General features: G+C 39.8%; 1 protein-coding gene across 1 annotated transcript in view; it reads right to left on the bottom strand.

Annotated features, from left to right (window-relative positions):
- Nucleotides 1–683: 683 nt before the first annotated feature.
- kdm4b (lysine (K)-specific demethylase 4B) overlaps nt 684–27,118 on the bottom strand; it is a 52,231-nt gene continuing 25,796 nt past the window's right edge. The window contains exons 8-22 of the mRNA XM_023282285.3: nt 25,853–25,990; nt 19,365–19,561; nt 18,882–19,129; nt 18,438–18,673; nt 17,917–18,037; nt 16,679–16,839; nt 16,307–16,511; nt 14,104–14,180; nt 13,714–13,769; nt 13,414–13,522; nt 10,163–10,351; nt 9,360–9,536; nt 8,942–9,061; nt 5,630–5,722; nt 684–2,924 (exon numbers count right to left, since the gene is read on the bottom strand). Of these exons, the coding sequence (XP_023138053.2) occupies nt 2,391–2,924; nt 5,630–5,722; nt 8,942–9,061; nt 9,360–9,536; nt 10,163–10,351; nt 13,414–13,522; nt 13,714–13,769; nt 14,104–14,180; nt 16,307–16,511; nt 16,679–16,839; nt 17,917–18,037; nt 18,438–18,673; nt 18,882–19,129; nt 19,365–19,561; nt 25,853–25,990 (2,661 nt within the window). The 3' untranslated portion in view covers nt 684–2,390. The remainder of the gene's footprint in view (nt 2,925–5,629; nt 5,723–8,941; nt 9,062–9,359; nt 9,537–10,162; nt 10,352–13,413; nt 13,523–13,713; nt 13,770–14,103; nt 14,181–16,306; nt 16,512–16,678; nt 16,840–17,916; nt 18,038–18,437; nt 18,674–18,881; nt 19,130–19,364; nt 19,562–25,852; nt 25,991–27,118) is intronic.

The following is a 27,118-nucleotide window of genomic DNA, read 5'->3' as shown; positions in this document are numbered from 1 at the left end:
GTAGTAAATAAAGTGAGTAAAAATTAAAACATCCCGAGACTGCTTAGGTTTCAGAGGGTTAAACGTACTAAGAGACATGACTCAAACACCAACGTAAACTGATGCAAGAACAGTTCTGGAAAATGTAGTCACTTCTTTGCTTCGTCAAGCGAGGCGACTGACACAACATCTCGGCCGGGACACAGATGAGTGTAACGACTGAAAGCAGCCTCTCGATGGGCTGCGTGGCACCGTTTTGGCACAACAAGACTCCAGAAATCACTGCACTGGGCCAAGGAATAGTCAGATAACCCATTTTTAGACGTTGGGTTTTCGACTGATTAAACAAACAAAAAGACAATTTTGTTCGAAGAGCTGATGGGTGGAATTTTATCTTTGAAGGCAGCAGAATAATATTTTGTCATATTATACAGCTTACTCTTTCCTATGTTTACTTGTTTAAAGCCTTTGCTAGCATTTCCATCAATGCAATGAAGCATTCATTTATTTAATTCACAGACAACCACACCTGCTTAGTTTATCTAGACTGACTTTCTAGAAAATGTAAACTATCTCTTCATAGTTCCAAACCTAGATATTACGCATAATAATCAGGTGACTTTCCATAGCTAGTCTGAGGAGTGTAACCCAGAAAACACATGTCGAGTCTCTGGACTACTGAATACACAAAAACACAAAAGAGCTGGCGACTAGCAACCCACTTTAATCCCCATGATGTAAGATTTTCTTGATGAATATAATTTTGAATACAGGAACGCATCTTTGTTCCAACATTTTCAGTCATGGTGACAGAAAAAAAAAGAAAAGGGGAAAAGAAAGGTGTGACATTTACAAATTCCATTCACAATACAAGGCCTGTGGTATGTACAAGGTGACAGTGTTGGAAAAAGTCAGTCTGTCAGTAGTTGAGTTTCTCTGTAGCACCTCTGTAGCACAAAATGGCCGTACCCGGGAAAAGAAGAACATGTAGTTATCAGTACAAACTGAGTAATATGCCTGCAAAAACCTGCTAAAAAATAAAGGTATTAATATTTTAGATCGGCCAAGTTTGTGATTTCAGTTCAGAAAATGAACATACAAAGGATACAGTACAGTAATAGAAAAAACAGACAACAGTAACAATATACAATATTGATTTATACAAACCAAGAACGGTACAATATATCCAGATTTTAGGGTTCCTACATATTTTCCTTTTTCCAGATATCTGGCATTTCCTAGACTTTCATTCACTAAACCAACTTCACAGTTCTGGCCAGTTCAACTGCCAACAGGAGATATGTGACGTTAAACAGAGATGTCCCTCAGTGCAGAGCAAATGTGACAATACTAGCAACAAACTCCATGTGTCAATCATGAATGAGCAAAGTTTTTAGACTGCTCTGTTACATCCTTAACTGTGCGAAGAACTGGATGCTAAAACTGAATTTGTTTTCCACATGTAGGAACCCTGAGACAGTTTTGGTGTAAAAAGTGGAGCCGCCAAATGACCATCGAATGACGTCGATACATAAAGGTCTCACCTGTTAACTACTGTGACACGTCTTCACAAAAAATTCAATGCATCCTGCAGACAAATCTACTAGTGTTTGCATTCAACATGTTTGTTCTATTACAAATAATTCTTTCATTATTTGACTAAGACATTTAAATACTGAGTTCCCGCTACAATACACTTCTTTTTTTTTTTTTAACCCCGTGTGCCCATTTACCTCTTGCAATCCAACAAGAAAACAGCTTACTGAAAATATCCTGCAGATGGACAAGGTGACACTTTTGTTCCACCAGACAGTTTCAAAGCCATGAGTGGCTGGATTAAAAAATAGAAATCTTGTTGCTGGTTATTCGACTTAAAAAAAAGAAAAGCAGAGTTTAAAGTTCACCAGGGCCTCAGTGCTGAGAGGTCAAAATAGTAATTAGCTTCCTGTAGAAAGAAAACGGAGTGTGCTGTTACTGAATTAATGCAACGAGGTATGGAGTTGATGCCACCCAGAGATGTATTTATATTAAGATGGAGGAAAAAAGCACAGCAGCTGACAAAAAACAAAAAAAAAAAAGCAAAACTGTCTAAAAAAAAAAAAAAAAAACAACAAATAATAATATTAATAATAATAATAATATTAGAAATAAAAAAAAGCCTTGCTCTCTTTAGCATCTGCTTCAGAGCAGGCTAAAGCACCACTGCAAATACATTAACTCAAAAACAGAAAAGTAACATGCATTAAAAGAGTGCTCATATGTCTGTGTCTTTTCCTGCTCCTGCTCCTGAGCTCTCAGAGCCGGTGAAGGAAACTTTTGTCCATGAGTACAGCACTCAGTAGAATCCACCTCCTTTAGCTTACTTCCTACTGGCTCAGCCTCCGTTGGCTGAGTAATGACTTAATAATGATTTAATACAGGGGGCCGGAGCCATCGTCCTGAGGAAAATGTGAATGGAGGAGAGTCTCCATGTAGGAAACGTAGCCGGTGCTGGGCGTGTAGCCGTCGGACATGTGCCGGGGCGGAGGGGGAGGGGACGGGGCGGACAGCAGGGGGTCAGAGTTTAAGGTGGACTGAAAAGGGGTGGACTGTGGAGTCAGCGTTGGGTCCGAGGCCAGCGTTGTCTCCGTGAGAGCGTCGGTAAAGGCGACGCCGGTGTCCATCGGGTTCTCAGCGTCCATCTGAATACCAGCGGGCGGAGGGGCAGCAGGGGCATCGTGTAGGGTCACGCTGGGTTGGGACAGAGGTTGTGAGGTTGGCGGTGCACTAACACTGAGTTCTAGTGATGCTGTTGCTGCCAGGGCCGTGGACAGGGGGCAGGCCGGCGCATTAGTTGTCTCCATGGGGGCATCAGAAGGCAGAGCTGAGTTGGAGGGCAGACAGCGGCGTTTGGCTGCTTGAGCTTCATCTGCTGAGGAAACTTCCTCCTGTGGTACAGGGATAGCCTGAGAGCAGACAGACCCAGAATCAGACTGAGGACTCATGAGGATTATCAGGAGATTTAGTATTCTGCTACCAGAAGCTGGTTTTATTAAGATATCGTATGTCATAACATAGCAACTGCAGGTCATTTGACATCATTCGTATTGTTGGTAGGTACGTTTATATTAAGGCTGTCTTGTGATTATTTTGTGATTAAGCAGAGTTTACTTTTTCTGCAGTTCAGCAGTTTAATGCTACCTGAGCTAGCAGTTCAACAAACCAAATGAGGCTAATTTGCGGCTCAGAGAATATTCTAAATAACTGGTAATTGACTGTTTGGCTAACTATTGTGTTACTCTTTTTAGCCAGCTGAGCCCCTGAACTCACCAATTGGTTAGAAAATATTAAAAAATATAACAAAAAATATTTAAAAAGGGCCAATTTACACCATTTATCGTAACAAAATAGGAGGAAGAATCAACAGATTTCCAATTTCCCAACAGATTTCCAATTTCCCAGCAGTCCTTGAATTAACTGCAAGTGACTTTTGGTATTGTTGAGAAAAAACAACAAGAATCTAAGCTTAAATTTGAGATATATAATCAAAATCACTTTATTCTACATGTCTCATTTTAAAAATTAAAAATTCTGTGCACCTCAGTGCAACCTAACATCCATTTGTGATCGAGTTGCAACCAATAGTCATGTGCAAGAATTCAGCGACATTTTGGTTTCATTTATTTATATTTATTATGTTTATTCAGAGCCCAAAAGAGACAAATACTGTCAATAATTTAAAATATAATTTAGGGCTGGGACTTTAACGCGTTAATTTCGATCAATTAATTACCGCGAAAATATAGCGTTAAAATTATTAACGCAATTAATTGCACCCTCCTCAGTTCCCTCATTTGTGGCACACCGGTAACGCTGATGAACACTCCAGCCCAGTAGGTGGCAATAATGAACCTAAAGTCTGTTGGTAGCCATGAAGAAGAAGCACAGGAAGCACTGAGTGAAGTCAGGCACTGGTGAACAGTGAAGGAAGACGAGATTGAGCTTGTTGGGCAGAAATTTTCCTTTTAAATATCTTCCCGATGGCAGCTTGGATAAAAGCCTGGTTGTGTGCAAATTGTACAACAAAGAGTTTTCTGATCATTGCGTCACTTCAAGCCGACGGTATCACCTCAATGTAAAACATGTTGCTGTTAGCACCAGAGCTAACGTTAGCTACGAGTCATGCTAACGGCTAACGGTGTAGCCATCCCATAATAGACCACTTTTCTAGACAGTGCTTGAGTTTACAGAAAGTCTTAAAATGTTGAATAAAATCGCTATAATTGCACTTAGATTTGCAGTAATCTGTGAATGTAGCACACAGATGAAAAATGCAGATAAATAGAAATGAAACATTTTTGTGGTTTAAGTTTTTACTCTGTCGAGGCTCTGCCTCCTTGGAGGAGGAATAACCTAAACAAAAATATCTCTTTTAAGTGGAAAAAAACAACTAAATTCAGGCTTTAAGTCACCAAAATCACTTTTTTCTATATGTCCCATTTTCCTTTTTTTAAATAAATTTTAAATTATAAACACGTATATGTCTATTCATTCATTCAACTGCCAACCACAATTTTATTTGAATTGAAAAACTTCACTTATTGTGTCAAATATTGCTATTTCACAAAACTGCAATTAATTGCCATTAATTAATTACAAAGCCTGTAATTAATTAGATTACCTTTTTTATCGCGTCAAGCCACTAATATAATTATATAAAGCCCCCATTCATTCCAGTAATGGTAACACCCATTCATTATAATTTTGTCATACTGCAAAAACAGACATTTTTGAGTTGTCATTACTTCTTGAAATGGCTGTGCTGTTTCCATAGAGATGCATGATTTTATATTGCAGTGACAAATGAACCCACAGTGACAAAAAAAGTGACAAGAGCAAAAAATAAATAAAAAATTGTCCAGAAACTGCTTGGAGTTTAAAAAGGTTCATTTCAACTCTTGTGGATTCTTTGTGTGTGCTAGAGAATGTATTTCCACCAAATGTAACAATGAAATTAGGCAGGTTTTAGCTTTCGAATGAGCCTTCTTACCACTGTAGCAATCAATTTATACATTAATTGATTTTAAGGAGCTTAAATTGATGTTAATCAGAACCTACCAATGCTTTATTAATGCATATCCTAACACACATTCAGAGATTGTTCTGGCAGGATTAGAGTGTGTTATATGTCTTGTTTTAAATGTTGTCAAGTTTTCCTCTAAGCTATATTGTGTGAATTCTGTCGAATATCCTTAAACTGAATCTGAATGTTAAAAGTCCGCCTGGTTTACTTCTGACACAAATGCTCATAGAAATATTCTGTGGCATGGCCCTTATTGCTCTTTGTTGGTATCCTTCTGAAATTTTAATTCAGCTATGACATTTGTACTTTTTTCACCGTATAAAACAATATTTATTCAAACTAACAGCCTACACATTTTTGCCCACTCACAGACCTTCATCCTCTGTGGACTGCAGAGTGTTGGTAGTTTGAATTAATAGCTGTTTTAGCTGCAGCTACTTCTAGTCTTCTATTTAATAATACAATCTACTGTTGGGTTGTCTTTTCTTATTATTTGCTTCTGCAACCAAATATCTTCCAAACAATAGTGTGTTGTCTGGTGTGTGAGGGAAGCTGCAGGAAGCAGAGTTTCAGTGTTAAAATACTCACAAGTCGGGCTCTGACCCTCTTGGGTAGTTCCTGGTCCAGCTGAAAGATCTCTGAGTGCTTGAGCATCAGCTGACTCTGGTCCTGAAACTCAACCTGGACAGAGGAAATGAAAAAAACACATCAATCCACCCACATTTCCAAGAGTGTCTTTCTTCAAGGCACACTTTAGCACACATGGGAAGACAAGCACAAATATCCAAATATACCCAACTGTTAGACGCTATACCTGCAAGAAACAACATCATTCACATAACAGACGAGGACAAATGTGTATATAGTTGAAAAAAAGAGTGTTGGGATGGTTCAGTGAGTATATTTTTCACATTTGCACCCAGACAGTCACAGGTTGGATCTCAGGCATAACAAACGGTTCCATCAACAACCATGTGCTCCTGTCAGGATGTCCTTGACCATGACACTGAACCCCAAAGCTGCTCACTGACTGGATAAGAGCCTCAGTTAAGCACTTTAAATGTAAATGTAGACTTTAAAAAATACTGAACAAAAAAAGGGACAAGGTCACAGTTGTGGCCGTGACTCTGTGACCAGCTGGAGGCTTGTTTTTAGCTCATTACAACAGAACTCTCGTCTGTAAGAGGCCTCTCAGTACTGTAGCCGGTGGGCTACAAGGAGACATGAAGGGAGTACACAAAGATACAGAGCTGATTTACTTTCTGAAGAGGAAATCATTGGAAAAACTGACAAAAATTCAGTTTGTGGTGCATTATTAGATACGCCATCTGAGGAAACAAGACTGAAGCACTAAACAAAAATGGCTGGAGTGACTGCAAGCAGCAACCTGGAAGACTAGCTCAATATCTTTTTTTATATTTCAGCCATTAAACTGTGTTTTTTTTAATACAAAGATGCAATGAAGCAGACAGAGATCAATGTCAAGTTCAATAAGTGATCTCTGGGCTAAGATGCAGTCTCTATAATCCGTTTTTTTTTCTTCTTTTTTTTGGTCGATGTGTGTATATTTGTAAAACCAGCATCATGGCAAAATTTAACAACCTCACTTAACCTTGTCTGCTAACACATTGCTGTGTGTCTGTGTAAGTGAATTTCAGGATGCCTCCTCTCTCTCAAAAGTCCCACAACCATCATCCTCAATTCTGCATTTTCCACTTTGTAAGCGCTCTACGGATTTGCCCCATAAATTCCCCAGAATGCACCAGTGATGCTAAATCTCTCCACTTTACGATTTAATGCCACACTGTATCAAAATGCTCTTCCGTAATCGACAGGGGCAGCCGAGCTTCTCGCATGTTGATAAGTACCAAACTGGGGAGCCAAATCAGAGGGTGGCAAAACCACTACACAGAGCAGCCTGTAACCAAAAGTTCAGCGGTTCACTCGCCTCAACTCATTTGCCAGAGAGCATCAGATGAAAAATGCAAATGATGCCGTTGCTCCCAAAGTGGTCGTCCAACAGTCTTCTCTGTCCCACAACTATGTAAAGCTGTATTAAGAAATTATTTTTACAGTTCGATTTGAATTGGAAAGGTTTATACATTTGTAGCGTATCTGTCTGTGTATGAAGCAGGACAGGACTTAGATTCAAGATTAATTTTAAAGGCAGCTCACCAAATGTAAAAACCTGAATGTTGTGTGATTTCTTTGAAAGATGTTAACTTGTTACATTGAATGAAGGTTTACTAGCATTATCAGCAGCATTGGAATGAAATTAACAATTAATTAGTCAAATAAGCACTGATTACAAAATGTTAACTACTGACAGATGATGTGAATAACATTGATGACCTCTGTACAATGCACTGTTATGCTTAGAAACTTTCCAATTATGTGGATGTTACTTTTCTCGTCGTTGAAAAGTTTATATTATGCACTCTTCTGATGATGATGTGTTGTCAGAATCCATGTTTATCTTCTGCTTTTACCATCCCAGTTTATATCGAGGTAGAATTCAAGTTATGTTCAGTTTCATCTATTTGTTTTTTTTGCTGTTTATGGGTCACGGTGGTAGATGGTAAAACAGAATAAAACTTTAATTAATTCTCCAGAATAAAATGATTTTTCCCCTTTGTCTTTCCTGAGCTCAGGGAAGAGAAGTCTCTGCTAACTAAAGGTGATGGAAGATTGCTCTCTACCTTTCTCTACTCCCCCAAGGGTGTATGAAAAGGGGACCACGCTCTTTGTCAGTGGAATCCTGTCATTTTTGCTTATTCTTCTTCCCACTGTTCTCCAGTCTAACTTTTCTACAATATGGTATAACTGTTTTTCTTTTTATTCCTTTATATGACAGACTGAGATATAAATGGCATTAAGTGAGTGAACAATCTCCTGATATTTTTGCTCCTCAGTAGGCCTTGCATGATAATATTTGTGGAAATTGTAGTCTGGCCAACAAATTTACTTTCAGATAAATATTTTGTGAGTCTAGTTTAGAACAGTGACCAAAAACCAAAGCAAGTTGGACCTTTTCCTACTACCAGAAAGCACACCAACCACTGTATTAACTGAAGAAGTCTGTGGAAACCCTTCAGAACAGCTAAGAGAATTCTTGTTGGAGTCAGTTGTCTAAAAACAAACAATCTCTCCTGGAGAAGCCACCAGGAGATGTTGAGGAGCACCAGCCTGCAAAATTACAGCTTAACTTGCGCTTCATAGGGGTTGATGTAAAAAAAAAAAAAAAAACCCTTCATTCTTGACATTTTATTTCATAGTTTCTAGACTTAGTTCATTAGTGTCCGTTGTCCTAAAGTAACTGAACACATTCTCTCGTCCTACTCACTACACAGTTTTTTTTTTATCTCCAAAGATAAGTTTTTCATTTGCTTTACTGTGACTGGTAATGATTTGGTTATTGTTCAGGTATCACTCATCATGTCTTGGCAGTTGTGTGGTGAACCAACTTTTCTCCTGTTTGTTTCTTTAGAATAAGGACGAGAGTCAATGAAATTCAGAACATACTGTTTTTGAGTATAAGATAGGTAAAGCTGATTCGCTATTATTTTCTAAACAGCTTGGGATGATGGTTCCCCAAATAATCCAAAATAAGGGTATTTAATAATTTAATTTTTAAATAGTTTTAATTGCTACATATTTACACACTCCAGCTGGGAATTAAAAACAGTCTTTTGAAGGCTTTTAAACAGCAGCTGTTCCTTTTTCTCACCCATCATTCTATAGCTCTTCCCCACACAGATTTATCCAGTCTGTTCAGAGGCTCAGATTGTAACTTTCACCTTTACGCCACAAACGTGATTGCCAAATCTCTAGCCAACTGATGAGGTCTGATCCCAGGTCTGTCTGTAAATGAATTAAGGCTAATAGTTGTGTTTTCCTTACCTGGTAGAACTTGTGGGTGTGCTGTTTGACAAAGGAGGCGTTCAGGACCTGACCCTCTGGTGTGCTGACCACAATCAGCTCACCGATGTCAGGAGGGCCGCTCCGCAGACAGTCATGGCTCTGAAGGAGGAGGGAGAAGGAAGAGATAGAGGATGTGGGCAAAGAGGAAGAAAATGGAGATGAATGAAAAATGAGTAAGAAAGTGACGACAAGAAGGAAAATTGCATTTAAAACATATGCATGTGTTATTTGCTCCTGTTATTCAATGCAGTCAGACTGGAGAGTTTTCACTTCTCTCTGATTTGAAGTGATTGTTCTGGTAAGTAGAAGAGAATAGTTTTGAAGATATATAGATATAGTTCTTGCAAAGTACTTAAGCACAATCTCTTTGTCATACATAGACTGTTAGAGTACTCACTAATATGTTCTCTGGGTGCAAGTTGTCACAGTATGAGCCATCATCAAAGTTGACCTCGTAGTACGTCTGTGTTGCCATGCCGATGATGGTGCAGTGGTAGTACCAGGAGTCACTGTTGCGACCAATCACTCGTTGGCCCAGGCTCGGACCCTGTGGGGTTTTGGGTGCTGCTCGAGGCTTAAGAGAAAAAAAAAAAACGAGAAAGGTCAAGACTGACATGTAATTGGAAGTGTGTGTTCATGAAGCAATAACAGTCATGTTTGCTCATGGTCCTTGCAAAAACTGAAATGTACGGGTGAAAATCCAACGCCTATTTCAGAGGCACCGGTCACAAGATACTGTCGTCTATGGAATGCCATTGTCTCGCTGTTTATTCACACAATTAAGTAAAATTTTGTTAGAATAAAGTCTCAGGTATTAGTGTCTTCTTTAAGGGCAACTTTATTCATTTTTCCTGATCGTGTGTAAACTTAGATCAGTGTCTCTTCGCCTCATTAATTTCTTTCACTAATTCTTTTACTTGCTGCTTCCACAACAATCAAACAAAAAAGTGTTCAGACGAGTCACTGCATGACAAAACTAAAAAGGTGTGAATCGCTCCAGTGAAACCAGTCATTTTTCTTACACTTAAAAATTGCATCCACTTCAACAGCTTCTCCAAAAGTAAAATATTTAATCTAAGTTGGACTTTTGACGGCAATTTTAACTAAAAAGTTACAATTTTACAGAACCTTTTAACTGTTGCAGGTTTCATTTTACAAAAAGACCCACTTTACTGACCCATCTTGCTGATGTGCACTTACCTTGGGGGTGGCCCTTTTATGCCTGTGGCAGGTGACAGACACCACGTAGGGCCAGTCGGCAGGCGTCATAATCACTCCGGCAATTTGGGCACAAGTGACGTGGAAGGAGGTGGCACAGTTCTCGTACGAGCACTGGATGCAGGCGCCGCGGTTCTGATTAGCAGTCTTTCCATGGCAGAACACACATTTCTGCAAAGAAAACATGAAGATTTTGGTTGGTCTCTAATGTTAGAGGCTAAATCACCTCCACTTTGCCAGCTTATTTTTTTCACATATTGCATTGATGTTGACAATTTATTCATGAGAAACATAAGAAGTTCAGAAAACAGGAGTCCTAAAGTCTGAACTGAATACATTTAAATCACAACTGCAGAAAACTATTTGTAAAGAGCTTTAGTACCTGACCTCCTTAAACCTTCACCCCTAAAACTCCAAGAAGGTTGAAATGATTAAAATTGCATTTTATCCACAAAAACTATTTCCTTGTGTGAGTCTGGTACACCATAAAATTGTAGTAATTGTAGGGCACCACATGAAATAGAGATGGTGGAGGAATCAGCAGCGTAACCGTTCTCTCTTCTCTCTGATCTTTGATACTGCTGGGCGCTCTAACAGGTTTCTACTCATTAAAAATAGAAGGGGTGTTTTCAGCTTTGCTCATAACATGCTTGTACAATCAACAGCGTCACTAGTGGGGTGACATTTTCATTTTCTTGAACAACTTAACATTTGTTATTAGCAGCAGGTTGACCTGTCACTTTGACATTAAAAAATGATTTTTCTATTTTTTTTCTGCATCCTTTTTGGCATCTTGTATTTGTCTTCTGCTGTTACACAACCATCCAAGAGCTTTGCAATTCTCTGTTGGACCATTTTACTTTTCAAATCTCATAATTCCAGTGTGAAATTACCATCAGCCAACCAAATCTTTGCCTTTGGCAGGCAACATACTCCACTCTCTGTTGCACCACTTTGCTAGGCCCCCAAAAACCATCACCGTCCATTTTAATTCACATCCTTCCATGTCTACAGTAGACATGTAGTATTGTTCTTTGTCTTTACATCTTCCTTCCCCCAGCCCTCATTTGTCCTTTGATTCAGTTAAAATTGAAAGAACACGGGAGACAGAGACGAAAAGCCTAACTGGAAAAAAGTGGAATCATACCCATTCAACTCACGACAACACACTCTGATCTAACAGACTCGACCCATTATCCCCACAGCTTTGACAGCTATTAACTGGAATCACTAACTACTGGGCTTATGGTGATTATCTACCATCTCGAACCCTCCATCTCTTTCCAATCCCTCACTCTTTCTGACATACATCTCTCCTCCGCCATCCTTCTTCTGTGTGTCATCATGCTGAAAAATCACACTGTGAGCAGCTGTAATGCACCGCATGTACAATCGATAAAAAATAAAAATTCTTTATTAAAGTGTCAATACTTCATTTTTGTACTGGTTCAGGGCAGACATCTCTTCATAGTTTCCAGCAGCTGGTATAGTTTTTGCACCGCTGACATGACACCAGAGCAACATGGAGGGAAAACAACAGCACCAACAAACACTGGCTGTCTTTTTATTTCTACAGAGTATTTCATCCAGCTGTTTGCTAGACTTCCCATTTAATGTTAATTTCAAAAACAGTTCACATGACATCAACCTTCTAAAGCACACTGCACACAAAGGCTGAATAGATTATTCAACTGAAAAACACCCTCTTAATAGCATTGAATAAATGAACTTAATTTTTACTTTATTTTATCGCCTTATTTATTTTTGACACGTCCTCTTGACTTTATGGGTTTGTTTAAGTTTCTCTCCACTCAAGTGTGTTTTTCTTTGTACTTCTATTCAGTGTCGTTCACTTCACTGTGCAGAAGGATGTATGTGCACAATATCTGTCTTTTAAAGTAAATCCAGACTGGTATATTCCTCACAGCCATCCACACCATCTAACTACAAATCACTCTTTCCCAGTTTTCCGGTACCCACATCAAAAAAGACTGAAAACCCCTGAACTGAAAAATTAATCAACACAGAAGATAACTGGCCAGCCAATAAGTAACGAAAACAATAAAGTCACTGTTTTGTGCGTGTAGCAGGAGAATGCACCTGGAACGGTAGGTGGAAAAACTGTTTTAAAGATTGTGTGATGATTTATTTAAGCAGCTTGCATTTCCAGGCTCGAGGCTGTTTTTTCACAAGAACTGAAATCGCAGTGCCTCTTGGTGCAAGATGCAACACTACCTTTGGGAAAGGTACAACTTTTGAGGATTTGAGCAGCGTTACTGTGCCCGAGAAATTCTGAAATAACTAACACAAAAGCAACTTGTGTGAAATCTCTCCATCCCTGAAACCGAATGCTCAAAGATGGGAGGGGGGGAAGAAAAAACGCTGATTGCTGAACACGGTGCAATATAAACTGGTTCCAAGGGTGCGTGCTCACATTTGATCAGCCCAGCCATCCGAATCATTAGACCGCAGAGCTTCTTCTCACAGCCTTTTAAGACGAGATGGAAGAAACCTGCTTTGACAGCACTCGGATGCAAATGTCACCCAGCTTGTCTTTGACAGATTATTCAAAGACAAGGGGAGGGAGAGAGGTGAAATTATTTGTAGATTTGTTATAATGCACCAGCAAGCATTGCTATTGCCTGTGAAGTGGGATCGGGTGATTGGGGCAGGGGAGCGGAGACTGAGGAGGAGGGACGCCAAGAGGAAAGGGAAGGCAGGGGACAAGTTGTGTTCAAAGACACAGCAGCAATGGGAAAATTGCCTCCTGCCCACGGGATCGATGCAGTTCATTTGGCGCAGTGAGAAATGACAGCTGATTATTCAGCCATTCCCCTCAGCACATCTGTTTTACCCCATGTCCTCTTCTACTTGCAGAAAAAAGAAAAAAAAAACGAGCTATCCATCCACCAGAAAAGGAGGAAGGGTAACAGAAAGAGTGACAGATATGGAGGCAGTGAACAGGAAATTCGCCTAAATGTAGGAAAAGATTGTAGGACCAAGAAAACGAGATCAGGGATGAAGAAAAAAATATATAATGGTGAAGGAAGACAAAAAAAATTTAACAGCTGCAGTGGGCAGCGAGTACAGAGAAGCTACACTTTCTCCAAACAAGGAGGATAAAGATAGTGACGGCAAAGATGGTCTTGGCTGGATTTAAATGTTGCCTGTTTCACACTGAACTACAGCGTAACAATGATGTGTAAATCTTTTCTTTGTCTGCTTGAACTTACCAGATTCTTGCGGGTTTCTGGGACAGCGCTGACATCCACTGGATGCCTTTCAATAGCGTTGACGAAGCGAGCTTCAGCCACAGCAATGGCACAAATGACATGGACCCATCTGGTGACACAGAGACAGAAAACTTCACTCGTATGAGGAAAATCTTCTGACGTGGAAAGTGAATACATTATAAATACAATTTTCAGCATGATGTCTTTTATCTTCAATTGTTTCCGGTTTACTAAGCTCCTTGGAGTTTTTTACATTATTGAATTTGCAACTAACATCCAAACCAAGCATGTCACACTAACCGGTTGTCTGTGGTAGTCTTCAAAGCTCCTCCTCTCAGGTTACAGAGGCAACACTCCTGTAAAACAGACAGAAAATTAAGACTAAGTTAAGGCACAGAGAACAGAGTGATGCGGCTTATCTGTCGCTATAGCAAGCCAGTCTTTTTCTAAGTATTAATATAGTTTTAAGCTGTGATATCTGTTTGGCAACATGATATAAGAATCTTTATAACAACAGATATGACAAAATGTAGGTATGTCTACAAAGGCTCCAAGTCCAGTCTACAGTACTGTAAGAAAATTGTACACTTAATTGTTTCCACTAAACCGTATTAATCCTGAAGAACTGTTTTTCTACACTTGTGTGTGAGCCAAAAGATTTTTTTGGCATCAGGTACAGCTACTACTCACCACTGTCCAGGCTCCTGCTGCACACCTGGAGCACATCCAGGAATTACTGACAGAGTCTGGCTTCACACCGTAACAGCCTGTAAGGAGGACACATTAATGACCTCATGTATCTCTGCAATAACATTTAGCATTTACACCCCATCTTTCTTGTCTTTCTAAAAATTGTTATGCATTTTATTCCCTTTTCTGTAAACTACAAATCTATTGTTAACCTTTTTGTTCACACTTTCTTTATAACCTGCTCGATCTTCCCATCTCTGACTCCAGTTCAAGCTTCTGAACAAAAATACCTGCAGGTTTATGTAACACCTGGACAGGTTTGAATGATTTTTAGTGGGGTGTCCACTCCCAAACAATGAAGAGCAAAGGGATAGAGCCCAGAGCTGGCGATTTTGACAGCAGATCTTTCTGCTTCATGTCCTCTTATCAATAGCAGCGCTGTTTCCCCAGCTGACTCCAGCTCATCCCTGGATGACTAATGAACTGGCCTTGAAGGTGCTCCAGCTTTAGGGATAATAAGAACCCAGGAGGGTTGATGTGTGTGTTTTTCACTACACGTGCGTGTGCAAGTCCATGTTGTGATTTATATGTGTGTTTAGCTGGACACAAAACATCATTTTGTGTGGTTAGTTGGAAACGTTGATATGCCTTTTTTTTTTTTTTTTAAACCATACATGATGAACGTACTACATACAAGTGTAATATTAACTAATTTAAAAATGTTACAGTTCATCTCTACAATTGGCAATAGAAACTAGAGCCGAGCACAGAGAGAATCCTGGAATAACTCACTCAAAGATAATGCTAACAAGCTGCCTATCCTTTGAACTCTCCTGTCCTTTAGTTCTACAAAAGCAAGATGCCCTTAAAAGTCAGCTTTCTTGTGAAAAATGATGAAGTGAGGAAAGCAGTGTACATAAGAGCCAGGAAAGTTTATGGTGTGCTGCTTTCAGAAAGACCTTTGCGTTGCTTCAACAGCCTCTTAGCTGGTTTAACCCGAGTCAAGGAGAGTTAAACTAGAAAGCCTCACTGAGCATGGCAACAGGGGAATTGAGCAGACAGTTTGTTGCTCTGCTGTACTGGAGTCTCGTCTTCTGTGCTTCCTATTTTTCCAACACTATTCTCGGGGGTCCAGGGGGGAAAAAATGTGAACAGAGAAACACAGTGAAATGTCCAGTGGAGTCTGTAAAGCTTGCCAGTCCGTGTATGGGCTTGTGTTATCAATGAAATGCTGTAGAACCGAATCAAATACAAGGTTTCTACAAAAATACAGACAAAAGACAGTTTTACACAGGCCTCTTTCACAACTGATAACATGCCTGTTTGTCATGTTAACTGCACTGTAATGTCTTAAACTTGGGTTTTTGAAATGTATGTGTGCAGTTACATCCATCACCTTGTACAGCATATATGGAATATATAATTTATTATGTGTATGCAGAATTAATGTGTATAAATGACAAATTAAAAGAAAAAACAATATAAAGTCTCTTAATAAGGTGTTGTATTACGATCTGCCACCAGAACAGCTTCAGTGATCCTTGGCATTGCATATGATTCATCCCTTTTCTTAATCAAACTATTCAGTGATCGTTTGTGCCCTATGGATGGTTGTTGTTAGATGGAGAAGGGGAAGGAAAGGAGAAAAAAAAAAGCGTCTTGCAAGAATGTATAATATATTTTTTTGAATGCACAAAATGAAGTTTTTGTACTATAATCTTGTAACCGAAATAAAACCATTCATTCATTCATTCATTCATTCATTCATTGTCATCCTGAAAAAGACCACTCCCATCGGGATAGGAATGTTTCATCATAGGATAAAGACTCAGAAGATCATTGTACTCTTCCCTCTAAATGTACTCAAACCCAAGAGTTCTTGCATACTTTAACACCTATGTACTCTGGCTCTCTGTAGCTATACACACACAAAAACAGAAGCTGCTTCAGTAAAAGCTGTAATCAAATTCTCTTTGTGAAAATTCTTTCTGCAGCTGCAACAGCTTTAACTTTTCATTATCAACAAGCAAACATTGCTGTGCTCAAATGTATTTTTTAAGCTTGTCTAAAAAGAATTCACAAAAACTAGCATATCTGAAGTTATGAATCTATAGCAAGGAAGGCTTAGCAAACCAGGTTGTGCCCTGATGTTTTACCAACACAGGGACTGCATTCTCTTGCGTATTGATCGTTTAATACTCACTGGCATGAGCCTGCATGTGGCAAGATGAACAGCGGATCAGAAGACTGGTTCCATCCTCTCCAATGTGACAGTTGGTGGGCGGTGGCTCTGTGTTTCCTGCTCCAACACTGAAACACATCTCTGGGACAAGTGGACGAGTCAAGCTGCCAGGGCGGGGAGGGGTGGCACGCTGCGTATCACTTGCAACTGAGCCGTCTTTCTGTGGCTAAAGAGGTCGCAGAGAAATAAGAATCCTTTAAAATGAAACTCTTAAAAAGCAGTCATCAATTTGTCAGTTAGCAGTTTCAATGGTCAACTTGTTATTATCCAACATCACCGGTGCTAATCTCCTGAATTGCTACAATGTACCTCTGCAGCAGTGTGTGGGTTTACCTTCGTATAGGGACAGAAGAGTGAGCAGACAGCACAGTATGGCTGGAGGGCAGCCACTGCAGCATTAAAAGCCTTCTCTGCCAGGAAGTTGGGTGAGTGATTCTGCCACAGGTGCTCCTGTTTCTTCATATCACTATCCAGCGGCATGGGTGAGGACAGCTCTGTGTGTAAGAAAAAAAAGAATTATAGTGTTGCTGCTGCTGCACAACAAAATATCCACAGTTAGAAGTAGATGACACACCAAAAAGACATGTGGGAAGGTTTGTCACTGGTAATGATTTGTATTTTTCTCTGAAAACCATATAAAGTGTTTTTAGAGAATCTTTTTCATAAGCGAGTCCCTGCCAAGAGACAAGAAAAGTACATTCTGTACACGGGCAATAACAACGCCACACCTGATATACCTGGCTGATGAACACAAACATGACAGGCTTTAATAATTTGCTACTCAAGGCTGGGAATCAATTTTACAGTAAAGCTCTGAAGCGATTGATCCAGACCGTTTGTTAGACCTGGACAGAAGGCAGGAAGATCTTTTCACAAGCTTCCCATTTAACCGTCTATTTTCACATCACCTGCTTTCTCTCTCTCTCCCCTTGTCCCCCATCCACCCTTCTGAAGGACAGGCCCCGAGTCGGGTCCCCTGCTGCCAACTTAAAGTGACTTTGAAAGCAGGTAATTGGAAGTCATGATCCCTAGATCAATAAGTGTCAGTCAGAAAATGAAAAGAAAAACATGGAAGGGAGAGCAGGGAAAATAAGCCTTGCCGTCTTGATTTCATTATCCCCACAGGGAGCTTTAGTCCTGCTTGTTTTTCTTTCCCCAGATCAATAATCAAAACAGAAATGGTGTCTTCTTCATTTTAAGCACCATGACGGAGAGAGCAAAGGGTGGGTGGGATAAATAATGAGGGAAAAAATAGAGTTGGTTTCTTGAAAACCGTGTTTTTGGTAAATATGTGTTAATATTTTCTGCAGTTAAATTTAACGGTTTCCAAGGCAGTTAAATTTCACTTTTCTCCCTTCTCTTCAACAAGAAAATGAACACCACATGACAGTATATTTCTCAGCTTACATCCGGATTTTTGGAAAATTCTTGTACAGCTCAAAAAAGTAGGGTGACTATTCTTCAACAGTTGGAATCTTTCTGTACAAGCATCACTGAGCTAAAAATAAGTAATACATATTACAGCAAATACATTTAAGTATTTGTCTAGTGTCAAATACAAAACCACACACCTTTGTCACTTGCAGGGTCTTGCTTGACGATGGACAGAGGGGAGCGCATGGGTGGCTTGCTGAGGGGGTGGCGGCGACTCTTTTTTACCTCTGTTGGCATTTTCATCTTGGAGTAGCATGCCTGATAAAACAAGGTTGTTTCGAATGATCTTTTGTTTATTTTAGTTCTATGTGTTGTAACCTCACAACACAAATGTCCAAATCTTCTTAGTATGTTAAAACATTCACATTCATTTTGTAAACTGTTGCCTTTGCTGTACTTTAAAACTTACAAAATTTGCAAGAAGAAAGTTTTAGGTTTTCATACATTTATACTACATGTAAGCCAATTTCTTGTGCAATATTTCATTAATCACCACTGAGAAACACCGACATTCTGATTTGTTTTGTGTATTTAACTGATAACAGCACGTGTGTGAATTATTGTAAGGTTGAATTACTTTGCTCTTCATGAGCCAATTCAGAGGGTTAATTGTGTCACAAATCAAAGGAGAAATATATTGACTTTCAGTCAGTCTCACCTGGGTGGCGCTCATATCCATCTTGTTGTCTGCTGGGATGTCATTGTGTCTTGGGGATAGAGTGTCGACATGACTGGCCATGGCCTTCTTAGAATTATTGATGCCAGATGTAGCAAACTGCTGAAATGCTTCCTCAAATCCAGTCATGGCACTTTGGATATTGGAGATCTTCTTCGGCTTTTTTGGCTTCTTTTTCTCAACGTCATCTGTCAAGTTCTGTGGTTTGGCTTCTGGCTCTGGAAGACAACAGGAGGGGAAAAAAAGGTCAGAGGAGTATCAAAAAAAGGTGACAAACTAGATGAGGTACTGTGACTAAAACAGAAACATGGATTCTATTTCTAATCGAGTTAAATTAGTTAAATTTACACTCTGGAATAATACCCCTGACTTGTTAGATTTGTTTCCACACAAACAAATTACACTAACAGTTCAGGTCTTCCTCACCTTCCACAGATGGAGTCTCTGCTGCTTTAGCGGCAGCCTCAGCAGCCTCCTGCTCCTCACGCTCCATGGCCTCCAGGGTCATCATGGCCTCTCTAGCTAGACGCTCCTCCCTCTCCTGCCTCCGCTGGGCCTCGCGCTCCTCTACCTGACGCTGGTACTCGGTAGCATTCAGCTCAATGCCCTCCTCCGCCAGCACCTTGACCTCCTCCAGCTTTAGACGACGAACTTGCTTCATCTTCTGCATGGCCCTGGGGTTGCGCAGAAAGACAGCTTAACCTTAGTACAATATACTTTTCAGAACACAAACAGTCATTTCTTGCTTATCCCTTAGTTTGTCACAGACAATTTTGGAACTAGCACATTATACATAAAATTTGGAACTGATATAGATATTAGTAGATAATAATAATAATAGATAACTGATGTGCATGTTTTGAGATATTCTTTACTGCCTGACAACATCTTGTGTATGAAACCTCTCACCTTCGCAGGAGGTTAGCCCGGTAGGTGACACGATGCTGCCTCCAGCTCTCCAGTTCGGGGCTGCTAAGCTCAGTGGCCTTAAGGTGGTCTAACATTGTGGTGTCTTTTCCCTGCTTCCACAGCTCATAGCGATCAGGCTGTAGGCAGCGCACAAACACATCCATGGAGATCTTCACCATATCCTTTCGACAGGTACACTGACAAAAAAAAAAGCAAAGTAGAAGCACATTGCACTGAGTTAGAGAATGGCATAGCTGCAGGTAAACAAGAAAAACAAACTCTATGTAACACACAAATAAAAAGTGAATTCATTTCGAGTTAATTCAGCCTGGGAACTAATGTCACATCCCACTGCTTTCAGGTTTTTCTGAGCCTAATCCCCTACAGTTGTAGAGTGAAGGAGATTGTCTACATATGGAGTCACAGCTACAGATGAAGCTTTTCAGCTACACTTCACAGATTTTGGACTGAAAACTCAGTGCAGTGAGGGATCAAAAGCAGAAGTAACCTTCTGCGGCAAACTGATGAAGAATCCAAAAATCAACATGGAAGAGGACAGAGAAAAACAGCAACAGAACAGCAGAAATCCCACTTATAAATAGATGTTTCTTGAACTTAAATGTTACATACTTATACAAAGCATCTGTAATGTTTTAGAATAAATAAACCATTGCAGTTGAGTGTATATAAAGTTTGCTAAATAGAAGGAAAGCAACTCTCCTCGTCCTTCTGAGTAGGTTATAGTCTATATTATAATAATTACTCTTAACACTTTGCTCTATAGTCTACATGGAGGCAGTGACATTATCTAGGCTATAATCATGTAAGATTAACAACAGCATTTACTAATAAGAGTTATTTTAAAATGACATTATAAAAATGACTGCAGAGTGAGGTGAAAAAAGCACTGTGCATATGAACAAGGGCAACTAGGACATAAAAAGCGTAACTGAGTTTCCATTGTCTGGATACTAAAAGACTCTCACCTCTATCTCTCTAAGTTCCCAAAACCCAGTTGAAAAAAATCACAACACACAATCAAGCCTTAATTATACAGAGTAAAATTAGTTGTCCCAAGAAATGGTTGTATTTACAGCACTGATCAAAGTTACTCTAAAACATGGTAGTTGGTAAACCGCGGCACAAAATACGACCTGGCGAATGAGCCTCAGATGTAAGCAAGAGTAACGGCTGCATCTGGTAACCGCTCACATTTCAAAATGTCCCCAAAAACCTTCAGAACGACATCACAGGTCAATGAATCATTCTGCTGACTAGAGAAAGGAGCAGCTGTAGCAGCAGAGTTGTTAGAGGAAACCACAGTGCTGTATGTAATAGAGTGAAAAATGGCAGTTACAAAAAGAGAAGTCTGGAAATGAAGGAAACAAAAAAGGGAGATGCAACAAACAAAAATGGAGGAGGAGAGAGAGAGAGAGAGAGAGCGGGATGAAAATATTTTCTTTTGCGCCTTGCTTGCTGTATTACATTTTTGGCCTATTATTTTCTGAGCAGTACTGAGAGTCTTATGTTCAATTACTGGAAACACAACAGCTCACACCTCCACAGCAAAACAATATCCAGGCTACATCTCATCTAGACACCATTTGACAGACGGAAACATTAAAATATGGTGTCGGGTGGAGGGTGGCAGATGGGGAAAGTGGGAGGGCAGAGGGGGGTGAGTGAGTGTGGGTACATCTGACTGTTACTATTAGGAAACCTTTAGAAGAAAACTGCATCATGCCAGAAAACCAGAAACACAAAAGAAACCAGATAAGCGTTGCTTTTACACCGATTGCATCTGGCGAAAAAGTGCTATATCCATTTGTAAAAGGATATAAATTCTTTTATTCTAATGAAACTATAAAGAGGTTATGGATATCGTTGCCATCCTCAAGGGTTGGGACGAGTAACACTTTATTATCATATAAAAACTTAATTAGAGGAAACACATTTGGAGATGCACAAGATTTGAGAAAATAAAAACTTGCCCTGAGGCAGGCAGTCAATGAGCCCTGAAGTATACTTGGGCTCATAATGAAGCTAAATTGTTGAAGCCACAGAAAACCTAGAGCCTGGGGACTCTCGATGGATCCGTGGACTCAGAGTATTAATAACAAAACAAGGCTTGAGTCTGACCCGTCTGACCTCCCTCACAGTAGCTGGGAAACTTTGATTATCCAAAATTTGTTATGCATGCTTTGATCACACTACTGATGGGGACAAAAATAACCACAAAGACGATCCGAAGAATGAAGAATGATTTGAGATGTAATTAAAAATTTTGAAAGTGCAAAATGCTGAATATTTCGCACAGCAGGGCTGTATTTCATCAAGCTGTTCATGCTGCAAAAAACTACTATAAAAGAGACAAAAACTTACTGAAAGTATTTGCTTGTTTGTTCCACAACTTTTTCCAGTGAGAGTTTTTCCAGTGGAGAAATAATGCTGACCAAGTTTACATAATGACTACATTGCTCTCATTATTCTCAGCCTCCCACTTATTTCTTTTCCTTCTTTATATCTTCATATTCGCCCATATTTGACCACAGCTGTTTAACATGCTGAAAAGAAAGGGTGACTGAAAAGAAAACAATGAGCAATGCAGAAATGTTCATTAGTAAGTGTTGTAAGGCGTTCACAACCATAAAGCTGACTGTGTTAATAACAAACAGTGTACACAGCCATGGATTGCTGCATCTGTCAGGTTTATGTTGCACCAAGTTTTCTGTTGTAAATGTCAGCGATACTTCAACTGATTAAAAAGTACCAACTAATCCCAAAGTGTGGCCGTAAATCTGTGGCTCACTCTTCTCCCGACTTAAAATTGTCCTTACAATAGAGCCACACTTTAATAGCAGTGAATAGTGGTAGGGTGGATTGACTATTAGAGAGCCTGCCAGGAAACTAAAAGGATTTGATGCAAGTTTCAAACTAAAACTTGTAATCCTGGATTAGTCATTTCACTGATTTTTCCTTAAGTAAATTTACAAAAATTAGAGGCAAATGTCATGTTTTTTTTGCATGAATGGACATGTAAATATGCTGAAGATAACTAAATCATAATTTTCCTAACCTTTAACCATCATGAAGACATAGAGAAATCTATGATTGAATTTTGCTGTACTGTTTTAATAAAAGCAGGAAGATTCATTAGAGGTTTTTCCCAGTGGAAAATTTCATTTCAAAACAGTAATTTTAAATTACTTAAAATCTGAGATGTACAGCTGTGAAATGTGGCAAAGACTGCCCTTGAGCTGCTTCACATTTCATAAGCACCTAGAGTGTAACTGTGATGATCACCTCTCAGTTAACCTTTATCACACTGTATAATCATGGATAAAATCACAGGCTTCTAATGTGATCATAAAATTCTCTGTAAACTGTCTGTGTTTAATGTGTGCACCATATTCACTGAGAAAGTTTAGGATGGTGACACGTGTCTAGTAAATCAATTGGACAAATGTTAGGAATTATTTCCCACTGTCATGTTTGTGAGATACCTAGTCATCTTTTACAGTGTTGTTTACTTATAAAGGAGTTTTTTGTTAATGAATACAATCTTTTTCTATCCTGTAAAGTTTGTAAAGTATGCATCACAGACATAGGTTGCACATAAACAGTCTAATAAAAATTTATGATGTCCAACCACAGTATATCTGGTCTCGCCAACACAAGACAAGTCTGCAAACAAATATAAAAAGACGAAGTGAGTCATCTGCAATTCACTCTCAAGATGAAAAAGTGATGTGATTTAGTCTGGCAACTGGGAGGATGATTTCTGCTCCTCTCCCAGACAGAAGAAATCACCCCGGAAGCCTAAGGGAACAGTAGCAAACTGTGACTGAGCACCAAATGAACAGAAAGAGGCTTTCTTTGAGATTACAATAGACCCAGAGGACATCAACTGTTAACATTCAGCAACATAATGGTGTGGCAGACATAACCATAATAACCTTAAGAACCACTTTTTTTTTTAACCAACTTTTTTTTTTTTTTAGTTCTTGAATGGGTTCAGTGCTCTGACGATTTCTTCCAAACTTGCCAAAGAAGCTGCAAGTACAGTTAATATGCCATGATGGCTAATCATGCAATGCCTTGCTTGCCGATTCCGAAATAGTCTGACCACTTATAGAAGAGTTTTGTAGGAAATGGATGACACTTAGGGATTACATCCAAAACTGCTGGAGTTTAAGTTGTTTGCTTAAATTGAAGTAAACATGTCTGTCTGAAGTACTATGAATGAAATGCTCACCCCATGAATGACTAATAAGAAAATTAAATGCCTAATACCTAGCACATAGCCAAGAAAAGGTTGAGAGTAAGGTTAATTAAGACTGCAACGTCTTAAACAATGGACGTTTAAGTACTTGCACACACACAGCATACAGGGAGTGCTGACAATAGGTCTGCTTTGACTGCAGGTGTGTGTTCGCTTAGGAAGTCAGACAGATGGGTCAGCAATTGAGGAGCACGTATTTAAGACTGAGACATGAAGCACACCTAAGCTCACTCGCTTTCCTTCTCTCTGTCATGTACTGGCAGCCCCCAAAACGGTGACAAATTCGATACTGAGCCCCATCGTTCACTGTCCTGTTTGGTGCTGACAGAATACGCCTCGGTGAGGGGGAGGGCGGGCGAGGGAGTGGAGGCAGCCAAACGAGTTAACGGATGACTGCTTGAGCCCAAGACAGAGAAAGAAAGATAGGGGAGTTAAGAGAAAGATAGAGAGAAAATGAGAGACTTCATTATTGCCAAGCAAGTGGCTGGCGTAGGCAAGCTACATAAAACTACTGTGTATATATAACACAGCTAACTGAAACTGAAGTGGAAACAAATTCACTTACAAATTTGCCACTGAAATAAAGCACAATTAGACTCTATTTATATGTTCAGTACTTGAGGGTGGGAATATGTAGTAAAATGAGAGCAAGTTTGAATATTTAACACCTGATTTTCAAAGCACTGAGATCTGGTGATTCAATTTAGGGTTTTAGGACATTTGGAGGAAAAAAACAAAAAACAAATAATCAATTCCAGTGAATATAATGACAATGAGATTACTTTTTAGGTTGTACTAATGACGATGAGCAAAAGTAAGAACTATTCAGGAAGAAATAAAATGAATTTCAACAGGTTCTATGTCATTTTTACCAACTTCTACATCAGAATGACCCACAATTAAGGATGACTGCTATCAGATGTAAAATTAAGCGGCACTGGTTATGAGACCATCCCTGGAACTGCTGGGCAACCACACACCACCCAAAGAGAGTGGAAACGCCTGTGTGAAAGAGGAAGAAAGAGAAAAATGGACTGACAGAGAGAACCGTGCTCATTGGCAGAGCTGCTGCATTTCACATTCCTCTGACTGTGTGCTGTGCTGTCGATTTGTCGACTCGGATTAGTAGTGCAGAATGGACCACTCTTCTTTATCAAACTGAGACAAGTGCTGTGGAGATGCTCCCTTGGGCAACGGTGGAGGGAAGACTGCTGGAGCCAGGACTACTGGTTCTTAAATTACAAGTGGCCACATGGGTAAAGTAGGAAGGCCGAAAATGAGAAAGAGTGAGAAGGGAGGGAGATGTACTTCTGCAAACTGGCACCTCATAAATCTGACATGCAGCCAAGTGGAGAGAAAGCAGGAAAAAAAGAGACGCACACACACACGAGCAGAAAGAGAGGGATGAGGACTGGATGGGAAAATCACGCTGAATGTATAGAAGAGACAAGGGAGGAGTTTCTTCCAGAGGACGTTGTCGTTGGGCTCCCCTGCACAACCCATCCATGCCCTGTCAATTTCATGCTCAACAGCCCACAGGCAAAGAGGCAGTTTGCGTCAGTGCACGGATGCGAGGGTACAGTTAGTGTCGGTAACAGATGGTGTGTAGCAGAGAACCAGACGCTGCTTTTATATTTCGATAAGATCTATTACTACATCCCTTCAGAGAAGCAAACAGCCAGAGCAGGAAGGCTGCAGAGCGGCTTCTGAATAACACTTCAGATCAAATGTCTTTAAGTGAAGCGTCTACATTTGCCTGCAGAGCGTTTGCATGATGACAGTGATATTAAGAGCTGCAGGTGTTTACTTTCACTTCAAATATTCATGCCTTGTCTCATATGGTTGCCGGCTGGTAATGCCACTAGCTTATTGATGGCTGCCATCGAAAATCTGACAAAATATAGATTTAGGTTTTTGCCTCGATTACCTGCCAAAACACGTCCAACTGATATTTAGCAGCTCTGTGCCCACATTGCCTCAAGTAGGCACAAATTCAAATTATTGACATTATTTAGACATATGCAGTCTGGGATGGTTTTGCTACTGACGTCAGGCAGATTTGCCTCGATATTTCTGGAGTTAATTTTAGCAGAATTCAAGAAAAAATTTTGAGTTTGACCACTCTAGTCAGACATTTATATCTTACATGACTTCATGACACTGCAACAGCACTGAATATATATCCTGCTAGGTCATCTTATCTTACCTGGGTAGCCATCTTGCCGTAGTCCACCCAGCGCAGAGTGGCAAAGTTTGTGGACTCTGCACAGTTGAAGCCATGGTTGAAGCCAGCATGGTAGCCATAAGGAAATGTGATCATAAACTCCCCTTCATTCTGAGTTATCTGTTCACATAGGGAGAAAAAAAAACAGAAAAAGGTTTACAAATTTAGGATAACATTCTTGACATGTGACACTCCTATTTTATGTCAGTCACTGCATACACAGAAGGCTGCAATCAAGTATTTATTTTCTGATTCAAGCCAATTTGTCTTCTTTTATTACCCATGAGCATCACTTACATAACACTTGCCATTAATGTTTCAGGGATAAACAGAGAGTTCAACTCCTCAGAAAGAACTTTTCTGTAAACTTTCCTGACTTGCGAGCAAATTTAATTCCACCGAACATGACTGCTGCTCCAAGTGTTGAGAGTCTTCCCATGAGCTCAGTGTTATTCAGAGAATCTTTAGAACGGGAGGACAAGTTAAGCATATTCTTTTTTTTATGTGTTGCCCCAAAACTTAAGCCCTATATGTCTGAACTGTGGATCTCAACTTCTTTGTGAAGCCTGGATCCCGGCAATCAAGAGACACATCAAGCCAGACAAGGTGACAGGCATTAGGGAAGGAACAGGGGTAGAGGCTGAAAGCGGGAAATAAACTTCTTCAACTAAAAGGCAGTGGTTCAGATATCAAACGTCCCTTTTTTGCTCTCGCAAGAACACAAGAAGGTTTTATTTTTACACATGAATCGGGAAAGATACTGTAGGTGTGTAACAAGTAACATGTTCGCTGTGATAATGACGTCCTCAGGGGGGAGTGACGAGATAAGTGGGGTAGGGGGGAAACCTTCTGCTGACTGTGGAGAACTTTTGATGCCTGTTCTGTGCCAGTTTTTTTTTTCATTCAATCGCCCATAAATGTTTGTACTGTGAGAACTTGTATTGCACGCTGAACCAGAGAGGTGAAAAGATGGCAATTAATTTCCAATGACAGAGGTGAGAAGCTCTTTACTCATAATTTGTCATAACTACTGTCAGCATCAGTTGTGATGTTTGTGTCAAAACTGCGTCACCCAAAACTAGCCCACCTTTTCTGCAATTTACGCAGGAATCACTGAGAGAATAATTTCACCTCTTCTTTTAAATGTCATATACTTCAAGCATTCTTATTGTTTTATGTCATGATCATTACTGTGGCCACTATGAGACTGAGGATATATATTTATTTAAATTTGTTGAGGAACTTGAT

Source organism: Amphiprion ocellaris, chromosome 2 (genome assembly GCF_022539595.1).
Source record: "Amphiprion ocellaris isolate individual 3 ecotype Okinawa chromosome 2, ASM2253959v1, whole genome shotgun sequence".
Classification (NCBI taxonomy): Eukaryota; Metazoa; Chordata; class Actinopteri; family Pomacentridae; genus Amphiprion; species Amphiprion ocellaris.
Note: the sequence above shows the minus strand (reverse complement) of the source record. Positions and strands in the feature narration are given on the sequence as shown.